At 35.4% G+C, this 18,748-nt stretch overlaps 1 protein-coding gene and 1 long non-coding RNA gene across 2 annotated transcripts; both read left to right on the forward strand.

Moving 5' to 3' along the window:
- The first annotated feature begins 1,798 nt into the window (after positions 1–1,798).
- On the forward strand, positions 1,799–3,319 carry LOC129940262 (uncharacterized). Its single transcript, XR_008780647.1, has 2 exons — positions 1,799–2,907; positions 2,979–3,319. It is a non-coding gene; the product is annotated as an uncharacterized LOC129940262 (long non-coding RNA).
- A 7,517-nt stretch (positions 3,320–10,836) lies between these two features.
- Positions 10,837–13,154, forward strand: LOC129940826 (protein TAPT1 homolog). The gene is made up of 2 exons (XM_056049322.1): positions 10,837–11,127; positions 11,188–13,154. The coding sequence occupies exons 1-2, from the start codon at positions 10,938–10,940 to the stop codon at positions 12,927–12,929; spliced, it is 1,932 nt and encodes a 643-aa protein (XP_055905297.1). The 5' UTR covers positions 10,837–10,937; the 3' UTR covers positions 12,930–13,154.
- The last annotated feature ends 5,594 nt before the right edge of the window (positions 13,155–18,748 follow it).

Genomic DNA, 18,748 nt, shown 5'->3' on the forward strand with positions numbered 1-18,748 from the left:
TTTTAACTATAATTTTGTTCAACAACTTCAGTTATATTTCCTTTGTGAGGTTTATGCAATTAATTGCAATATTTTTCTTACTTTATAAAGGGTCTATATCACAACATAAAAGTAAAGCCCTGATTAGTTACCGCCCACTTAAATTACATACCAGTTAAATCCTCTTATAAGATAATTTTGCGCTTCACATTTATCCTTCTCATAAATGTATGTATTGCGTTACTATTTGTGACTTATTCCAGCATTTCTGTTGGAAAGCATTTGACAAATGGAAGCTGAGAACAAAACAGTTAGATTGTTCTTTGTTTTTGCAGTTGTGTTTTAATTTTGAATTTGAATTTGGTTCGTCGCGACTAGATCTCTTAATTAATATCAACAATGATTGATGCATATTTCACTCCAATCAATCTAGTAGTTTAGTAGGAACCAACCAATAGAAGTTTCAATTTGGAGATTTGATAGGTTAGTGTGTACAGTAGATAGCGCCTATCAGTCTTGAGAGTTTCGCAATTTCATAAAACTCTGTTTGTAGTGCATCTGTTTCAGAAAATTTTATGAACTTCGGGTGTAACTTTGCAATGATGGAATGTGAAACGATGTTGGCTCTGAGGCTTGACGATGCTTTACTTAAACAAATCCTTATTTATGAAAATAAAATCCTAGGAGTTTTAGACTAATCTAAGACTCTTATAAAAAACAACCCCCAATTGATTTGTACATAATCAATTTCATGAATCAATATCATAGGGAATGGGATAGAAAACGATCTGAAAATAAAATTTGCACAGATCGCAACTGATATTGATAAATATATTTGTGTACGTTTATAAACACTTCTAAGAAAAACAAGATGACGTTTAAATATTAAACTTTCTGTACTCTGGTTTAAGTTCTGCTAGCAACCAATTCTAGCTTACTCCACCTTAAATAAATAAGGTTTTCGGTACTAAAGGTGTTGTTCTGTCCTAAGCTAAAGGGAAGAATTATGTATGTTCAAAACAAGAGAGGCTCAACTTTCCATTACCGCAGCACGAGTTTCGACACGCGTTTTTTTTTATTTGATAGATATGTGCAAGTAATTGATAACTATAGCAATTTTAGAGCGAGGAAACATTTATTTCTGTTTTAAATTAATTTTCAAAGTTCACTTCAAAACATACAAAAATAGTTGATTTTGACATTTCTTTTCTGTTTTTTGTTCAGTGTTACCATACTTGCTTTTTTTGTTGGGGATTTCTTTGATTTTAAGCGGTCCCCAGACTATCAATATTATTGCACAATATTAATGACTGGTACCCAACACTTAACAGTATTTCCCACAGTAAATCATATGACAGTTCTTTATTTGTGCTTCAACATCATGCTCAATGATATGGATTATTGTTGTGTGGCAATAGCTCTTGCTATTTCATAAAACAAGGAAAAAACGGAGATGGATGAAGGACTGGTACAAAAAACAAAACGTGTTTACTCATCAAAATTTATTAAATGAGCTGGCTTTGAGTGAACCCAATGATTTAAGAAATTTCCCAAGAACGGACGATGGATTTTACGCCTATAATTATAAAGAAAAATACCAAATTGTGAGATGCTATACCCCCTTCCCAGCCTTTGTCAATTACACTATGATTCCTTGCTGCCCGAAATACTTTTGAAGACTTAAAATTTACTAGCGCAATATCCCCGCAATCGATTGGCTTAATCGTCACTGCAACTTGTATAGCTTTAATACACGTCCTAAAGGATTACATCAAGGTTAGTTAAATAAAATACAAGATTACACATCTATGATGTGGTATATAATTTCTTTATTAAAATATAACTCTTATTTAAAGACTACAAATCTAATTCGACTGGCTTGGGCGCGTCCGTTGAATAGAATAGCCGTTAGAATACAAATTTTTATGAGAGCGAGCCAAACAACCTTTTGTCTCGCTTCTATGTCTCAGGTTTCAGAGTTTCGCGCTCAGCGTGCGACATCTAGCTACGAAACTCTGAAACCTAAACATAAGGGGAATTACACATTATTAATGATAGTTGCCTTAATTTTATACTACAACTCGGCCAATCTGACAATTTGATCGCCCACGATTAAATTAAACAAACAAGTCTTAAGTTATAATCATGAGATGGTAGGTGTCGCCCTTAATCAACCGAACCTTCAGAGTCTCGATTCTTCCAAAGTCGAATATTTCGAGACTCGACAATGCCATCATATGGCAGCTGTGTGATTTGACAACCTTCGATATCGCGTATTACGTATCTATCATTAGGTAGAATTTTGTAAACAACGTATGGGCCTCTGAACTTTGGAACCAATTTCTTATTTACACCGGTTGTTGTATCTACATTTTTTATTACTACATAATCACCCTCATCATATATACGTGCCGGGTTATTATGCTCATTAAAATATTTAATATTATATTCCTGAATCTTAGTGATTGCTTCTGAAGCCTTTTCTCTTGACAATTCAAGATTTCTTTCCAGTTGACTTAATTGTTTATCATCAAGAAATTCTGTTAATTTGTCGATTACTACTCCCCTTTGGTTAATACCAAATAACAATTGACTTGGTGTATTTTGAATAGCGCGATGTATAGTGTTATTTAGTCCGAATTCTATTTGTGTTAAAGTAACAACCCAATCTGAGTGCTCGATTGGTTCCGAAAGCTTAGCAAGCATGCCAGTTAATACCCTATTGACTCGCTCTACTTGACCATTGGCCTGTGGCGAATGAACTGCCACCTTAACATGATCTATATTCTGGTCTATAACAAATGAACTAAACTCTAGTGATGTAAAGCAGGTTCCCCTATCAGTAATTACTCTTGATGGCCTACTGTAATACTCAAAATATTTTCTTAGTGCTGCACATACTTCTTTTGAGCTTGTAGATACAACTGGGTATAATTTAGTGAACTTTGTAAATGCATCTATTACCACTAATATATGTTTTCTCTTTGACTTTATTGAAGGGAGAGGACCAAGATGATCCAAGTGTATTGTATGGAATGGAATGGGCTCCTTAGGAATATTGAACAAATTGCGTATATTAGATCGAACTGGTGCTGAGTGCATTATGCAACGGATACAATTTTTAATGTATTTTTCAACTTTTTCCTGAACATTCGGAAACCAATAGTGACGGCCAATTTGATCAGAGCTTTTTGTTACACCTAAATGCCCAATTTTCTCATGGATCATTCTTATAACATTAGTTTCCATTTCAGATGGGACATAGAATCGAAGTTTACCATTTTTATTTTTTTTGAAGACAATACCATCCTGAACTAAAAACGAATTATTATCTTTTAAATATAGTTTGTTTTTCATTTCCAAAATCTTTACATCTCGATTTTGGGCTGCTCTGAGTTGGAAATCAACATCCTCAGAGTCAATAACGGATATAACATTACATCTGCTTAAGGCATCAACATGATTCATATTGGCACCACTACGATGTTTGACCTTATAATCATAATCCTCCAGCTCTAAGGCCCATCGAGCAATTCTATGATTAACATTCTTTTTGTTCAGTGTCATTGTTAAAGAACTGCAATCAGTTACGATTGTAAAAGGAATACCTTGCAAATAAACACGGAACCGACGTAAAGCTGAAATTATGGCTAAAGTTTCCAATTCAAAACTATGGTATTTGGCCTCTTGATCAGTGGTGCTTTTAGAGAAGAATGCTACCGGATGTAATTTATCATCTTCTTGTCGTTGGAGTAGAACTGCACCATACCCTAATGAACTTGCATCGCAATGCAGTTCTGTTTCTTTCCTTGGACTATAGATTGCCAATACAGGTGGAGATGTTAACCGTTCCTTTAAAGTCTGAAAAACATCTTCGCATTCGGAAGTAAATCTAAAAGGAGTTTCAGCTTTTAATAAATTATAAAGAGGTCTTGCTATTCTTGAAAAGGATTCGACAAACCTGCGAAAGTATGAACAAAGTCCTAAAAATGAATGCAATTTCTTTCTGTCTTTAGGCACAGGATATTGAGCAATCGCTCGAATATGGGAATCACTAGGTTGGATGCCATGTTCCGTTACTTTAAACCCTAAGTAATCAAGTTTCGAATATGCAAAGCGACATTTTGACAAGTTGAGCTCCAACCCATTCTTCGCTACACAACATAAAATTTTAGTAAGTATCTCAAAATGTTCAGTAATAGTTTTACTAGCAATTAATATATCATCTAGGTAGACAACTATATCTCCTCTGTCTATAAATTCACGAAAAATTTGAATTATGAATCTCTGAAAAACACTGGGCGCATTCTTAAGGCCGAAAGGCATTTTAAGAAATTCCCATTGACCGTTCGGGGTTACGAAAGATGTTAATTGTGTTGAATCTGCTGCTACCTTTACCTGGTAAAACCCACTCTTAAGGTCTAATAAGGTCATAACCTTCTTCCCCTCCAGGTATTCAATGCAATCGTCTATCAATGGTATTGGATGAGGATCTCTTACTGTACGTTTGTTCAATGCTCGATAGTCTATACACATTCTGGTTTCACCAGATTTTTTCTTAACTAAAACTATTGGTGCAGCATACGGAGAACTACTTGGCTGAATAATTCGTTTTTCCAATAGGTCTTTTATTATTTCACTCACAGTACCTTTTTCTGAGACTGATAGCCTTCGCGGAGCAAAACAAACAGGAATATCAGATGTAAGTCTAATGTGCATCTCAAAATCCTTTGGTGAAACCATAGTTTTATCAAAATTCAAATAATTTTGAGATACTATATTTTTAATAGTTTTTGAAATGTCTAAACTAAGATTTGAATCAATATCTATATAATCTTTTCTATCCCATATAATCTCAAAAGCATGGCAGCCAAATAAATCACTATCTACCTCAACATTATTGTATTCTCTCTTCACATCAAGATCGTCTTTAAGCTTAATCCGATCATGATCAAATGTATTCAACTTGTCTTTGAAGCAATCACTAAGTTCTTTAGGTTGTATCTTTAATTCACCGGCTAATACGCTGCTCCCAAAAACATCATTTATGTTGTTCTTATAATGACTACACTCTGAAGGTTCGGTTTTTTCATCAGAATAAGTGCACATATACAATTGGTTAGAAAGAAAAACTTTATTCGAACAAATTTCATTTTGACACTGCTCAGAAGTTATATTAACTTTATTACAGTTCATGTTAAGTTTTATATTAAAGATTTCAAGGAGATCACGACCAATAAGTAAAGGTATAGGAGTTACTTCATCTGGAATAACCATAAGGGAAACAAGATTTAAATTATCTTTTATATTAATATAACAATTAATCGTACCGTACGTAAAGAGTTTAATGTTTCCTAATCCTTTAAATCTTGAATACGTTAATGATTCTTGAACGTTAATTTCTTCAGGCAGAACAGACTTTCGTATGAAACTAATCGGACTACCGGTATCCAAAAGAGAACAACAATCGATAAATTTTGTGCACTTATTCTTATTTGTCATAAAGGCGACACTCACCATCTGAACAGCATCCAAACTCTGAGTCAGCTCCTTGGTGTCATCATGTAGGGCATCCCGGTTCACGGCTCCAACTCTGGTCTTCACAATATAAGGGCAGTTTTTGTAAGTGTGCCCCTCGTCAGCACATTTGAAACAGGATCCAGCTGGTCGTTGCTCCTTTGGACATTTTGCTGCGATGTGCCCATACTTTGAGCAATTAAAACATCTCTTGGACTGCTCGTTGTTTGATGCTGAAGTTGAGGGAACCATATTTCCTCCAGAAGTTGTTGCCCTAGCAACCATAGTCCTCGGAACTCTTCTTTTTTCGTATCGTGGCAAGAGGTTTTTGAGCTCTACTATAGTTTTGGCGGCAAAAAGAATAGAGACATTTGCTGGTGAATCCCTCAAACCATCGATAATGAATTCGATCAACTCTGCCTCATCGATTTCAGCATGTGACCCAAGTTCTTGCATACATATGACATATCGAAGAAGTGGCTCGCCCTGACGACGTACTCTCTCACTCAGTTGACGATAGACCTGCTGTCTGCTCATCTTATGGTCGAATTCTTTGATAAGTATTTGCTTCAAAGAATCCCAGTTGTCAACGTAGACCGTGCGTAACAGCATTTTCGCAGTTCCCTGCATGAGACGGCGTGCAGACAAGTACTTGCATCGGTCATCGCATCCCAGCGAGTCGGTCACATCTTCGTAGTCAACTATCCATTTAGTGATGCTGTATGGATCGTCACCGTTGAATGCAGGAACAGCATTTTCGATGTCTGAGAAGTCCACTGCACGCCATGGTGCAACCGAAGATGTTGTGGGCGCTTCCATCTGGTCCAATTCTTTCCTTAGCTCAAGGATTTTTTTCCGACGCTCAAGTCTGGCCAGCTCTTGTTCTTCTTCCAAGTCTTGGACATCAGAAGCTGTATTACTGTGCCTGTTATCAGAAGCGGCCAGTGTTTCGGAAGTATTCTCTCCATTCGGAGATGCAGAAGGTGGAGTTTCCTCGGTTAGCTCAGCAGAAGGTGGAGTTTTCTCAGTTAACTCACCAGAAGGTTGTTGGGGTGCCACTGTAACTGTACTTTCATACAATGCCCGAAGTTGAGCTAGAGAAGCCGTGTCTGGCACATCTACTCCAGCGCTCTGAAGTGCTTCAACCAATTGTGCTTTGTTGAGTTTTGTCATAGCTGGCTTTAAATCCGCAAAAAGAGGTAATATACACAATAATTTAGTTTTCTTTTGGTGTATTACCCCACATCTGACGTTGTGGTATATAATTTCTTTATTAAAATATAACTCTTATTTAAAGACTACAAATCTAATTCGACTGGCTTGGGCGCGTCCGTTGAATAGAATAGCCGTTAGAATACAAATTTTTATGAGAGCGAGCCAAACAACCTTTTGTCTCGCTTCTATGTCTCAGGTTTCAGAGTTTCGCGCTCAGCGTGCGACATCTAGCTACGAAACTCTGAAACCTAAACATAAGGGGAATTACACATTATTAATGATAGTTGCCTTAATTTTATACTACAATGATTAGTTTAAATAAATAAATAAAAATACATACGTAGGTATGTTTATTTATTTATTGAAAAGTAGAAAAGAATTCAGAAACATTTTGCGAGTTCGTATTCTCTTTCGAATACACAACTTGAGAATTTTGTTTGACATGGCAATCAGCTGTGCTTGACGTTGACATTACAAAGCTGTACGGAGTGGAACACGACGCACTTTAGTAACCATTCATATTTATTTTTCGGTTTAGAGTTCCATACGGCCTTCAAATAATATGTCGTTTATGGCTTCTTTTGCATAAAGTTCTTGCTCTGGTTCCATTCTCTGCAAATCGACTGCCCAAGCTGCAGAGATTTGTTCAAATTCATTCTTTGGTTCCTAAAGCAGTTTCCAAACAAAAGAAATCAACTCTTGAGATTCATAGTTTTTTGTTTTAGCTTTTTGTAAAGAGACATATGAAAGAATTAATAATAATAAAAAAAAACAAACAAGACAAAAAACAACAGTCCCTTTGAGAACTAGGGCCTAGTGACTGACAACTCTCAACCATTCCTGTGTGCAACTACTGTTGTCAGGGATGGAATAAGAATTAATATAAACGAATAAATAACAACTCATATTATAATTTCAAATTTATAGCTGCCACAAACAGAAGATGAATGGATAGAAGTTGCCAATGGATATAATGACCGATGGCATTTCCCAAATTGTTTGGGGTCGATTGGCAGGAAACATGTGGCAATTAAAAAGCCACCCAATTTAGGCTCTTACTTTTACAATTACAAAAAATACCATAGTATTGTTCTGATGACTGATTAAATTCAGACTATAAATTTATGATGGTAGATGCTGGCATAAACGAACGAATGTCGGATGGAGGAATTTTAAGTCACACGGAGGAAAAGCGTTTACAAATAAATCACTTCATATTGATGATGCCTTCGCACTGACCGACAATTTCATGAAACCGTATGGACAAATTGAATTAAATACGGAGAAACGAATCTTTAATTATCGCTCAGCAGCGTGAGCCGAATCGTGAAAATGCTTTTGGCATTCTCGAAAAAGCTCAAACAATCGTCTTAACGTCCAAAACTTGTTACCTGAGACATTTCCGGATTTGTATCATTTGCTTTGTTGTCCATGCTGCTCTTTGAAGAGCATGGTTGCTCTAATGACCTTGCAGCGCATCAACTTCTTTTTAGTTCTTTCCTATAATTGGTTCGTAAAGAGTTCAGTTTTTGGATCAGTTGAGCCTTATCAACGTCGGGATATCTTTCGCGGTATCTTGCAAGCATTTTTTCGTATTGATCACTTTTAAGATTTCTGTTGGTATATTGGGTGCTTTCATAAATGCATGGTTGCGAAAGTCTGACGAATGCATAGTTTTCATAAATGCAAATGATAAATGTCAGATGTTCATAAAAGCAAAAAGCAAATATTTGCAGCGCAAATGTGCAACTACAAAAACTCACATGCAATCTGAATTTCTTTCTCAATAAAAGAGACAGGTATATGGTAAAAACGATTTTCTTTCCTTTATTATTGAAATTGTCAAATTCTTTTCCTTGAAAATTCAAATTTCAATTGAAAACAGTAAACGGCATCACAAACCTGCTCTGGCTCAATAAAGGTAAATGTTTGCTAAAAATTAAAAGATTGTTCTGAAAATTGAATATTATTAAAGGATGGATGATGAAGTGTGGCAACATAAATATATTCAACTTATGTTGGAAACGAGGCTACAAATGGAAAAGGAGTTTGCCGATGGGAAAAAAAAAGAAAAATGTGCTATGGAACACTGTCAACCGATGAAAATTTTCCTTCAAGCCCGGAATCTTTCGTTTAAATTGTCCCTTTTTTCTCTTTGATAAAATAAAACTGATTAATTGATGTCTCTTAAGATTCCTTTTCCTGAGAAAATCAATGCCATGGTTTCGATTAATCCGATTTTCACAATATTCACTTATTATTATTGAAAAAAACTTTTTGTTGTCCATTATTTATCAAATTTCAAAACTTGAAGTAAGTAAAACTTCAAATTCTGACAGTCTTTTGACATATGACGCAAATCATAAGAAAGTGTTCATAAATGCAGCTTAAAACACATGCGCAAGTATTTTGTGTGACGTTAGTCTGATTGGCAATTGATCGCATGCAAACAAAGCAACCATGCATTTATGAAAGCACCCATTCTTTACACTTCACATTCCACAAAGCAAGCAAAGTTTCATGCCCTTCAATTAATTTCACTATGAATTTGCGTTCCTCTTTTTTATTGTTATTGTTTGCCATTTTGACATTTAATTCAGGGAGATGTTATCACTATAAAAATTCAAAACAAATGACAAAATATTATGCAAACACATCCACAGAACATACAATAAATTTAATTGCATATTAAATATCAAAATTATTTTGATTTTGTACAATATATAACCCTTCAATATGAGCCCTAGACATATCAAATATTGGGCAATAATATTGATAGTCTAGGGACCGCTTTATTTTTCAAATGAAAAACCACTTTGCATGTACTCAAACTCGCAACCACCCTAAATCATATAAGGGGTATTCACGATCCGATGAAACAAAAAATGTTAAATTGCGAAATTTGTGTTTTTTTTTTTACATCGCGAACACACCTTTTCTAAACATAGCAATACCATAGTAAAAACGTCAAATCATGACGTTTCTCATGACAAAAAAAGAACTTTTGCTAATAAGAAATAAACACAAAATTGTTAGGAACGTACACAAAATTGTATCTAAATCTCAATTGTTGTCTCACCTTGAACAGTACCAAGTCCCTTTTCTGTTTCCATGAGACCAGCACCAGTTGATTTTTGCCACTCTGTAGCTTTAGAAAATGAAGTTTTCAGGCTTCTCATTTTCCACCTGATCAACTCCCAAGTGGCGTCTAATGGCTTCTGTTCTAACAGTTTTCTGTAAAATATTTGTGCTGTTGGCTTCTAAAATAAAATGTTTGTTGAGCAAAAAACATTTTGATTATATCTTGCCTCGAAGTTTCCAGCTTCTTGAATGTAATCTAATGTAATTAAAATTTCTTTTTCCGTCCATTTTTTTACCGCTTTGTCACGTCGACGGCACTTCTTTATATTCCTTAGATCTGATTCTTTTTTTTCCATTCTTTTTTCTGATTTTTGTCGTTGGCATAAATGCGGCAATAACTTCAAATTCAATTTAAACTTAAAGCCCACCAAAATTTCTGATAAAATGACAGCTGCCAAACTGTCAACTACAACAGACAAATTTTGCACCGTTGTATTTTTGTGTTGCAATAGGGTTCGGGTATAGCAAAAGTGCAAAAGTGTAACAAAATTGTAGTCTGTATATTTTGTTGTTTTAGTGCAAGAAAATGTTACACTTTTGCACTTTCGCAACGATACAAGACCACTTGCATCGAATCGTGAACACCCCTATAGTGCTCCCAAGCATAGTGGTTGCAGGGGGCAACATGCCCCCCTTACATACCTAGCTGTTAGTACGCCGTGCTATAAATTCAAAAAAAAAATTGTTTTAGGCTCAAAAAATTAAATACAAAAAATGTAGGGTTAAGTGTTTCCTCGCCTTAATACTTAAAACATGTTCTATTGAGACCCCTAATTAACTGCGAACAAAAATCAGAAGGAAATTCGTGCTGCGGTAATGGAAAGCCGCCCCCTAAAACCTTTTAAGGCATTTGCTAATCAAAAATAGTAATTAAATAATTTAAATTAAAAGCAGTCTCTGACCCTTGTAACAACTCTTTTCGCTATTCTCTGGAATTGTATTCGAGACTCTTTCTAATCTTATATTTTTTTCGATTTCTCTTTATTTACATATTTCCGCACAAACGTCAGAAAAAGCAAAGTCCAAAGCCACAAAAACAAAACAAAAACCCGCTTAATCGTTCCAAAAAAAAAGGAAAGAAAAATATGTCACGAATCAAAGACGACCACACAAATTTCGCATCAACTCCAACATCTAAAAAGCTAAGGTTTCGTGGAGAAATAAATTTACAAAATCGCATCGATGAAATCTTCGACGATGTTAGCGAGCGGAGAAAACTAAAGACTGCTTCTTCTTGTGACGAAAATGCCGATGAAGTGGAACCCAAACGAAAAGGTAAAACAAAAAAAATATCACCGATAAGACACAATTCAAAGATTTTTCAATCTCTATAAGGAACCCCATCGTTTATGGACTTCGTCAAAGTAGAAATGACTCGCGGTTATATATTGGAACACGACGAGGAGCGCTACTCTGCTCGCCGTCAGAAAATATACTCATTCATGAAAATTCCCCGTGAAGTGGAGAAGTTTATGGGCTACGGTGTAATTCAGTGTGCCGATTCATTCCTCTACATCCACACATTTTTACCCATTCGATTCTTCCTGGCTATTTGGGCTGTCATAAGTCGACCAATAGCCAATTGCCTAGGACTCCGAAGGAGAACCCAAAAGCTGCTAACACCGGCTGAGATTTGTGACCTGTTGAAGGGTGTCATCTGGATTGCATGCACATTCCTCATGCTCTCTGTGGATACAAATCGCATCTATCACATAATTAAATCCCAGAGCATCATAAAATTGTACATTTTTTACAATATGCTCGAGGTTGGTGATCGACTGCTCTCGGCTTTCGGCCAGGACACCATAGATGCCCTCTTCTGGACGGCAACTGAGCCGAAAAACAAGAAGCGCGAACACTTCGGTCTCATTCCACACATTATTTTTGCCTTAATATATGTCGTGCTGCACAGTTTCCTAATCATGTTTCAAGCCACAACATTGAACGTAGCTGTGAACTCAAACAACAAGGGTCTTCTCACAATAATGATTTCAAACAATTTCGTAGAGCTAAAAGGCAGTGTATTTAAAAAATTCGACAAGAATAACCTCTTCCAGCTAACCTGCAGTGATGTGCGCGAGCGATTCCACTTGTCGGTTCTTTTGTTTATAGTGGTCATCCAAACAATGAAGGAGTTCAATTGGAGTGCTACGCAATTCTATGTTATGCTTCCCGATTGCATCTATGTGCTGATCACAGAAATTCTAATCGATTGGGTGAAGCACGCATTCATTACAAGATTCAATGAGCTGCCAGTGGACGTGTATCGAGAATACACAATTAGTTTGGCCTACGACATGACCCAAACGCGTCAAAAACACGCATTTTCTGATCACTCTGATTTGGTGGCCAGAAGGATGGGTTTCATTCCATTTCCTCTGGGGGTTGTTCTCATTAAGGCAATTCACAGTGCTGTTTCATTCGATAACTGTGCGGCAATTGTTTTGTTTTTCATCGCATATCTAACATTGATGGGCTGCAGGATTCTCAACACAATTTGTGCGCTCGGAAAGGCCTGCGAGCTTATGAAGCAACATCAAGAGGAAAAGAACAATTCCACACCCGCTTCATCGGTCACAAATGTATGCCCGATTCCAACTGTCCAGAGTCCAACCCGCCCCAAGGCAGCACCAACACCTATACCAGAGACAACAAATGCAACAGGTTTGCCTTCGGTACTGCATCGTTCGTATATAAATGATGCTGCTTCAATCGGAGCTACATCTACTCCGAATAAATCAACTGCCGTTGAGGAATCCGATTCTCTTTTAGATGCAAAAAATTCCCTAGAACTTGGAGCAACTGCACTCTTTTCGAACAGTGACGTCGACTTAGATGATGTTTGTTTAAATGAGAAAGTCCTGGAGGCTTCCACGACGTCTGGGGGCGATGAAGTTTTCGAAGAAGGAAAAGAACTCACTCGCAGTGTTCCCGACTTACAACAAGAATCAAGTGGTGTGGGGAGCAATGTATCTTCTGAACGACCAGCTAAAAAGAAAATTGTGCGAAAGCACAAACGTTCTGAATCCGAGCCATCTATGCAGAGCATTATGGGGGAAAAAGAGGCGCCAGCGTAGTTGACTTAGCCAAACTCATAGTTTGTTATTTGCTTCTTGTGGTTTATGTTTAAAATAAAATATTCCTTTTTTTTCGTATGTTGAAAGCGATTAACTGTTGAGGTACTGTTATCACAAAACAAACAAACATAACCACAACAATTATTACTGTATTTAAATTTTAAATATTTATATAAAAAAAAATATTCAAATAAATTAATTTTATGATTGTTTATAATGAAAGAAGTTGAAGGATCTGATTCGTAATTTCTAATTTTAGTCCCTGAAATATGCTATACTAAAAGTGAACAGTGAACTTTTACTTACATTATAGGTATCATAAAATTGTTCGTACGGGTGATTCTTCAAAATAATAGCTAAGGCATTTAAAGAAATACAGATTTTCAACCGTTCTTTTTTTAATTTTGGTATTGTTTATTATATGAGGAATAAAAACAAAACAAAATAAATTAGTACAAACATGAAGAAAACAAAAATGCAACGAATTAGGCAAAGTACGAAATAAAAGGTCCAAAAATTGCACGTACAGTGATAAAAAACTTAATTATATATACATATGTAAGTTTTAGTGGCGAGTGTGATAACCTTTCGCTTTTATAACATCCTGAAGGCAATTCTTCATAGAGAGAACTAGTTTTGAAGTAACTTCCGGCGAAATTTTGTTCCATTCTTCCAATATAACGGCGTTTAGCTGGTTTTTATTACTTATTTTTGATTTTCGGGGCTTTTTCCTAAATAATCCCAAAAATGATTTATGGGATTAAGGTCTGGACCTGGAGATTGGGGAGGATGAGGCAATTGCGATTTAACATTATAGAGAAGCCATGTATTTACTATCCTTGATGAATGTTTAGGGTCGTTGTCTTGCACAAGTAAAAAGTCATCTTTAAGGCCAATTTTTAAAGCGCTGGCTTTCAAATTTTCTTTTAAAAATTGTAAATATTTGTTTATAACCATTGTTGTTTCTATCAAAACTAAATTTGCGACACCATTTGACCACATAACTCCCCAGACCATAACATTTCCGCCTAAATGTTTCACCGTTGATTGCAAATTTTGGTTGGTTTCCTCCACACAAATCTGCGACCGTCCGACCCAAAGACATTAAACTTGCTCTCGTCAAGGAATAACACATTCTTCTAAAAATCATCTGGTTTCGAAACGGATGCATTCGCATAGTTCAAGCGTTTTGAAACGTTTGCTTTTGAAATAAAGGGTTTCTTTTGTACCGTGCAACCATTATATCCCTTTGAATACAGAAAGTTCCGAACAGTTTGAGAGTTAAGCGAAAATCCATCATTTGCTTGGAATTGAATTTCAGCAGCTATTTTAGGAGCACTTAACTTGGGATCAGCCTTTACCATTCTATCAATGTTTCTTTCCATATGAGCGTCTAGTATTTTTTTCGACCTCTTTCTGGGGCCACTTCAAAGCTTTTATTTTTCAAATAATTTTTTAATACATAGGTATAGAACTGTAGACCGTGACGATATCTCAGGATAACTTTTTTCGTCGTTTCTTAGTTTAAAAATCAGTTTTCTTACTTCACTTTATGAGAAGCCTCCATTTTCAAAATAAACTTCGCAAAATTAAAAAAAAAATACAATTATTGAAAAGATCAATACACCACGGCATACTGAGCCATATCTTTATAGTACACAATTTTCATTTCAAAAAGTACCGTTATTTCCATTTTGTTAGAGAAGAGAGCAGTGTACGAACATTTGTTTGATGTACGAGCAATTTTTTGACATTCCTGCAAAATTCTACTAACGGTGAAAAAAAGCCATGAGGGAAAGCTCGAGCACATTGTTGCAGTTTTGTTGCATTTCCTAGCCTACATTATAATTTTATCAAATAAATTCAATAAGCTCAGATTTGTGGTAGGAAGTACACATAGTGTTAGGAAAACCCATTTACCTACAATTATTTAGCGTAGTTTCTTACTCCACATGAAAAAACACCAAACAGAAAACAAACATTTTTGGATATTCGAGAATTATTAGTTTTGTTGCATAACCAGGACTGTAAATTAGTACTAGAAATAGCAAAAATTGTGCATTGGAGTCCTTCTACAGTTCATTACATAATTGTACGATTCAAAAACAAAAATAGAATTCATGATGTGAGCAGAAAGAAATGTAAAGGAAAGTAGCTGCAGGCGTATGGTATGTGAATAAAAAGCTGTACATCAGTGACAAAATAGAAATGAGAGACTTAAGTTTGCTAATAAATATATATAAAACAGGACATGTCTTCTTGGAATAAGGTTTAACATCTTTTTTTGCATAGTTAGTTACCATTAGGGCCCCGCAGACTGCAGATTTTTTATCGGCCGATAGTTTGGTCGGCTTTTTAATCAGTTTGGAGAGGAATGCATTTGTGCACTCTACAGTGATTCAGTTATCGGCCGATACAAAAGTTTGATGGGCTACCCTAATAAATTCAAACTAATCTGTCTGCCAACTATCGGCCGATGATTGTTTAGTCCTGCGATAGTTCAGTTCGCTCTGTGATTTGGCGTCGTGCGAGTTACACAGATGCAAGTCAGCAAACTTGATGACGGAACATATGTCTTACTTCGCAACTTATAATGTAATTCAACACCACTTTCCGCTGACAATCAATACATTGCAATATCCGAAGGCCAACGGGAAGTGGATGCATTGACCTTAGCTTTAAGTGATTAATTCATAATTTAAATAATAAAACTAATTCGGCAGTCGCAATCGACCCGAAGAACAAGTAACACTGTTTTCTTTGGAACAATATATATAACTTGCGTGTGTATTTTGAATATGGCGTCGCCCAAATCACAATATTGTTGATTGTAGAAAATTCAGTCGATAGTTGGATAGTCTGCGCCCTGTTCACCAACCAAACTGTGAAGTTGGCTCGGTATGCGCACTTTCAGCCTAAACTATCAGCTGATAAAAAGTCTGCAGTCTGCGGCGGCCCTTAGACATATAACAATATTATACATTATGTTTTGTTTTGCTTTTTGGAAGCAAATTTAATCTTAAAAAGGCTCAGTTGGAAGAATGTATGTATGGTAGAATGCAAGTGAAGAATTTTCTCATAAAAGTGAACCTTTAGTTTCTTGTAATAGCTTTAGGGGCTTAAAAAATATAAATTACTATCGCTTAGAACACGACTTTATGTCAATTGATTGATCTCTAATTTCTAGAATGTTAACTGTTGATGATCAACTTGCATTAAGCACATTCACAAGCTAGGGACTACACAGTAAAAATTCAACTACCTTTGTGAATGCAAAATTTTTTCGCATTCACAAAGCTACTGTCTACGTAGTCAAAATTCAACTAGGTTAGTGAATCCAAAACTACACTACAAAGCTATTCAATCTGGAACTGTCATATTATTGACAAATGCGAATATATAAAATAAAAAACATTTTTGATTCGATAACTTTAACTTATCTTTTATGTTTTTAAATTCAATAATATCAAATTTAAGACACAATTTAAATGATTTATATTTGTATTTAAATACTAGCTGACCCGGCAGACTTCGTACTGCCTCAATCGATAAATAAAAGACCTAAACTTTTGTATAAATTAATTTCAAAACAAACAAAACGTATTGTATAAAAAAGCATTTTTTTAATTAAGAATGAAGTTTTATTATTATTTTCGACACATCATGTTGCTTCCTTAAAAAAACAGAGATTTCCTGAAATACCGGCTATTTATAAGGTTTAAATTTCTATTACCAGACTCACACTGTTATGATACAGTTTGTTAATCAATTTAAAGCTTTCTCATAAACTATATTTTCTGTTTTGTTTTGTGGTGCGTAAATAAAGAAAAAAGATGGTTATTCGACTGGAAATTGTAAAGGCCCAACTATAATAGGCATAAGCAAACATAAGCTTATGTCAAAAACCCGACGAAAATTCACTTAAGTTTGCGAAATTACTGCATAGCCATAATGCAATTTTGCTCAAGTATCTACATGTCAAATTTTACTCATGCGGCGAGCGACTGCGATCGCTCTTGCTTAAGTGTGCTTAAGTTAACGAAACTGAGAAAAATTGAACGAAACGGAGCTAGACTGCATTATGTTCACTCGTATTGAGATTATTTGTATTCGCACGTTTACTTATGCGCGCATATGCTAGCTTATGTCTATTATAGTTGGGCCTTAATCATTGAGATCTTCGACATCTTTATTTTTCGCTGTCAATATTGCTCGTTCACCCAGCCAGTTATGGTTATTGAACTTTTGCGCTACATCTGGGAAAACACGCTGAATAAGCTCCTCTTTTGAATCTGTGATGTGACAGAAATCTGTCTATAATGTTATGAATCCGGTCGAGGTGTCCATTGCAATTTTATTATTTCTAATATCTAACACGCAAACACATTTGCAGTTTCATCATGTTGCTAAAACACTCACATGTTAGTTTTTAATTGGAGTGTCTTTACGTACTGCCACAAATTCGATGATTTTAGGTATGCATTTAGGTTATCAGCAACAGTTGATCGGGGAATAACTGGTAGAGTCTGACGAAAATCACCTGACAACAGAATCATGGCCATACCAAAAATATTTTTATTGTCACTAAGATCTTTCAATGTTCTGTCCAGCGCCTCCAGTGACCGCTTATGGGCCATTGCGCTATTTTTGGCGATGTTGCAAATTGGTGTTTCGGTGATTTGCATGTTTAACGGTAATTTAAAGGCAGCTATTCCAGATGAAGCCAAAGCTATGCTAAGCAATGAAATTAATAACGTTTTTCCGGTTCCTCCGGAAGTGCGATAGAATGATTGACATATTAGTTGGCTGTTAAATCTAATGTCAAATATTATGGTTGTGTTCAGAAGCTTAATTTGTGACAAAACTTAAGATTTATGAAACTCAAAAAAATAATCTGGATACAGTTAAAACTGAAGTTAGCTAAAATTAGGTTTCCCGAAGCCGACCAAATTAATTGACAATCAGTACTACTAAGACTTTATTACATTTTTTGTCGCGTTCGCGATTTACTTTTGTTTATTTTCAAAACGCGACATAATTTCCTCTTAAGCGCATGTGAAGACTATTTTCAATAATATGATTGAATTTTAATTTTACTTTATGCAGCGGTAATAAATTGCAAATTGACTCTTTTAGCCAATCAGAATCCCTTGACTAGCTTTGTGAATGCGACCAATGATTGCGCCAATTGTATGAGTCCTAAATTTTTAAATTTGTTACATCTTGACAGGGGTGTACAAAAATACACCCCATATACATACAATATTCCAATAGCTCCAGGAGAAACTGTCCATTCTAAAATGTCATTAAGAGCATTTGTGAATGAATTTTTGAATAGAATAGAGGTACTATTTTAAAGACGTGTGCTTTTTTATAATATAATGTCACATATTTACTGAAATGCAATAGAGAACAGAACGACAGATAAAAGAAATACCTGAGGGATTCCGGTCTGTAGTCTGTGTGTAGTAGAAAAGGAATTATTAGTTTTAATACAATATATTCTATTTGTAAGAAAAGCTTTGAAGCCTCAATCTTTGAGTTTATTTAACACTAAATGCATTCCTATTCTGTCGAATGCTTTTTAAAAGTCTAGGGTGAGTATTGATGCATGCTTTTTGGAGTTCAGTGCACTAGAGTCATCTATAAAAAGCAGGGCGTCTTTGCATCCACGATTATTTTTAAATGCTACTTGATTTAGGCTAAAAAGTTGTTTAGATTCTGCATACGACATAATTCGTTTTGACAATTTTTTCGATGATTAGATTTGATTAGATTTATTTTTTCAATGTTAAATGTTCATAGATAACTATTACACA

This window comes from Eupeodes corollae, chromosome 1 (assembly GCF_945859685.1).
Source record: "Eupeodes corollae chromosome 1, idEupCoro1.1, whole genome shotgun sequence".
In the NCBI taxonomy this organism is placed as follows: Eukaryota; Metazoa; Arthropoda; class Insecta; order Diptera; family Syrphidae; genus Eupeodes; species Eupeodes corollae.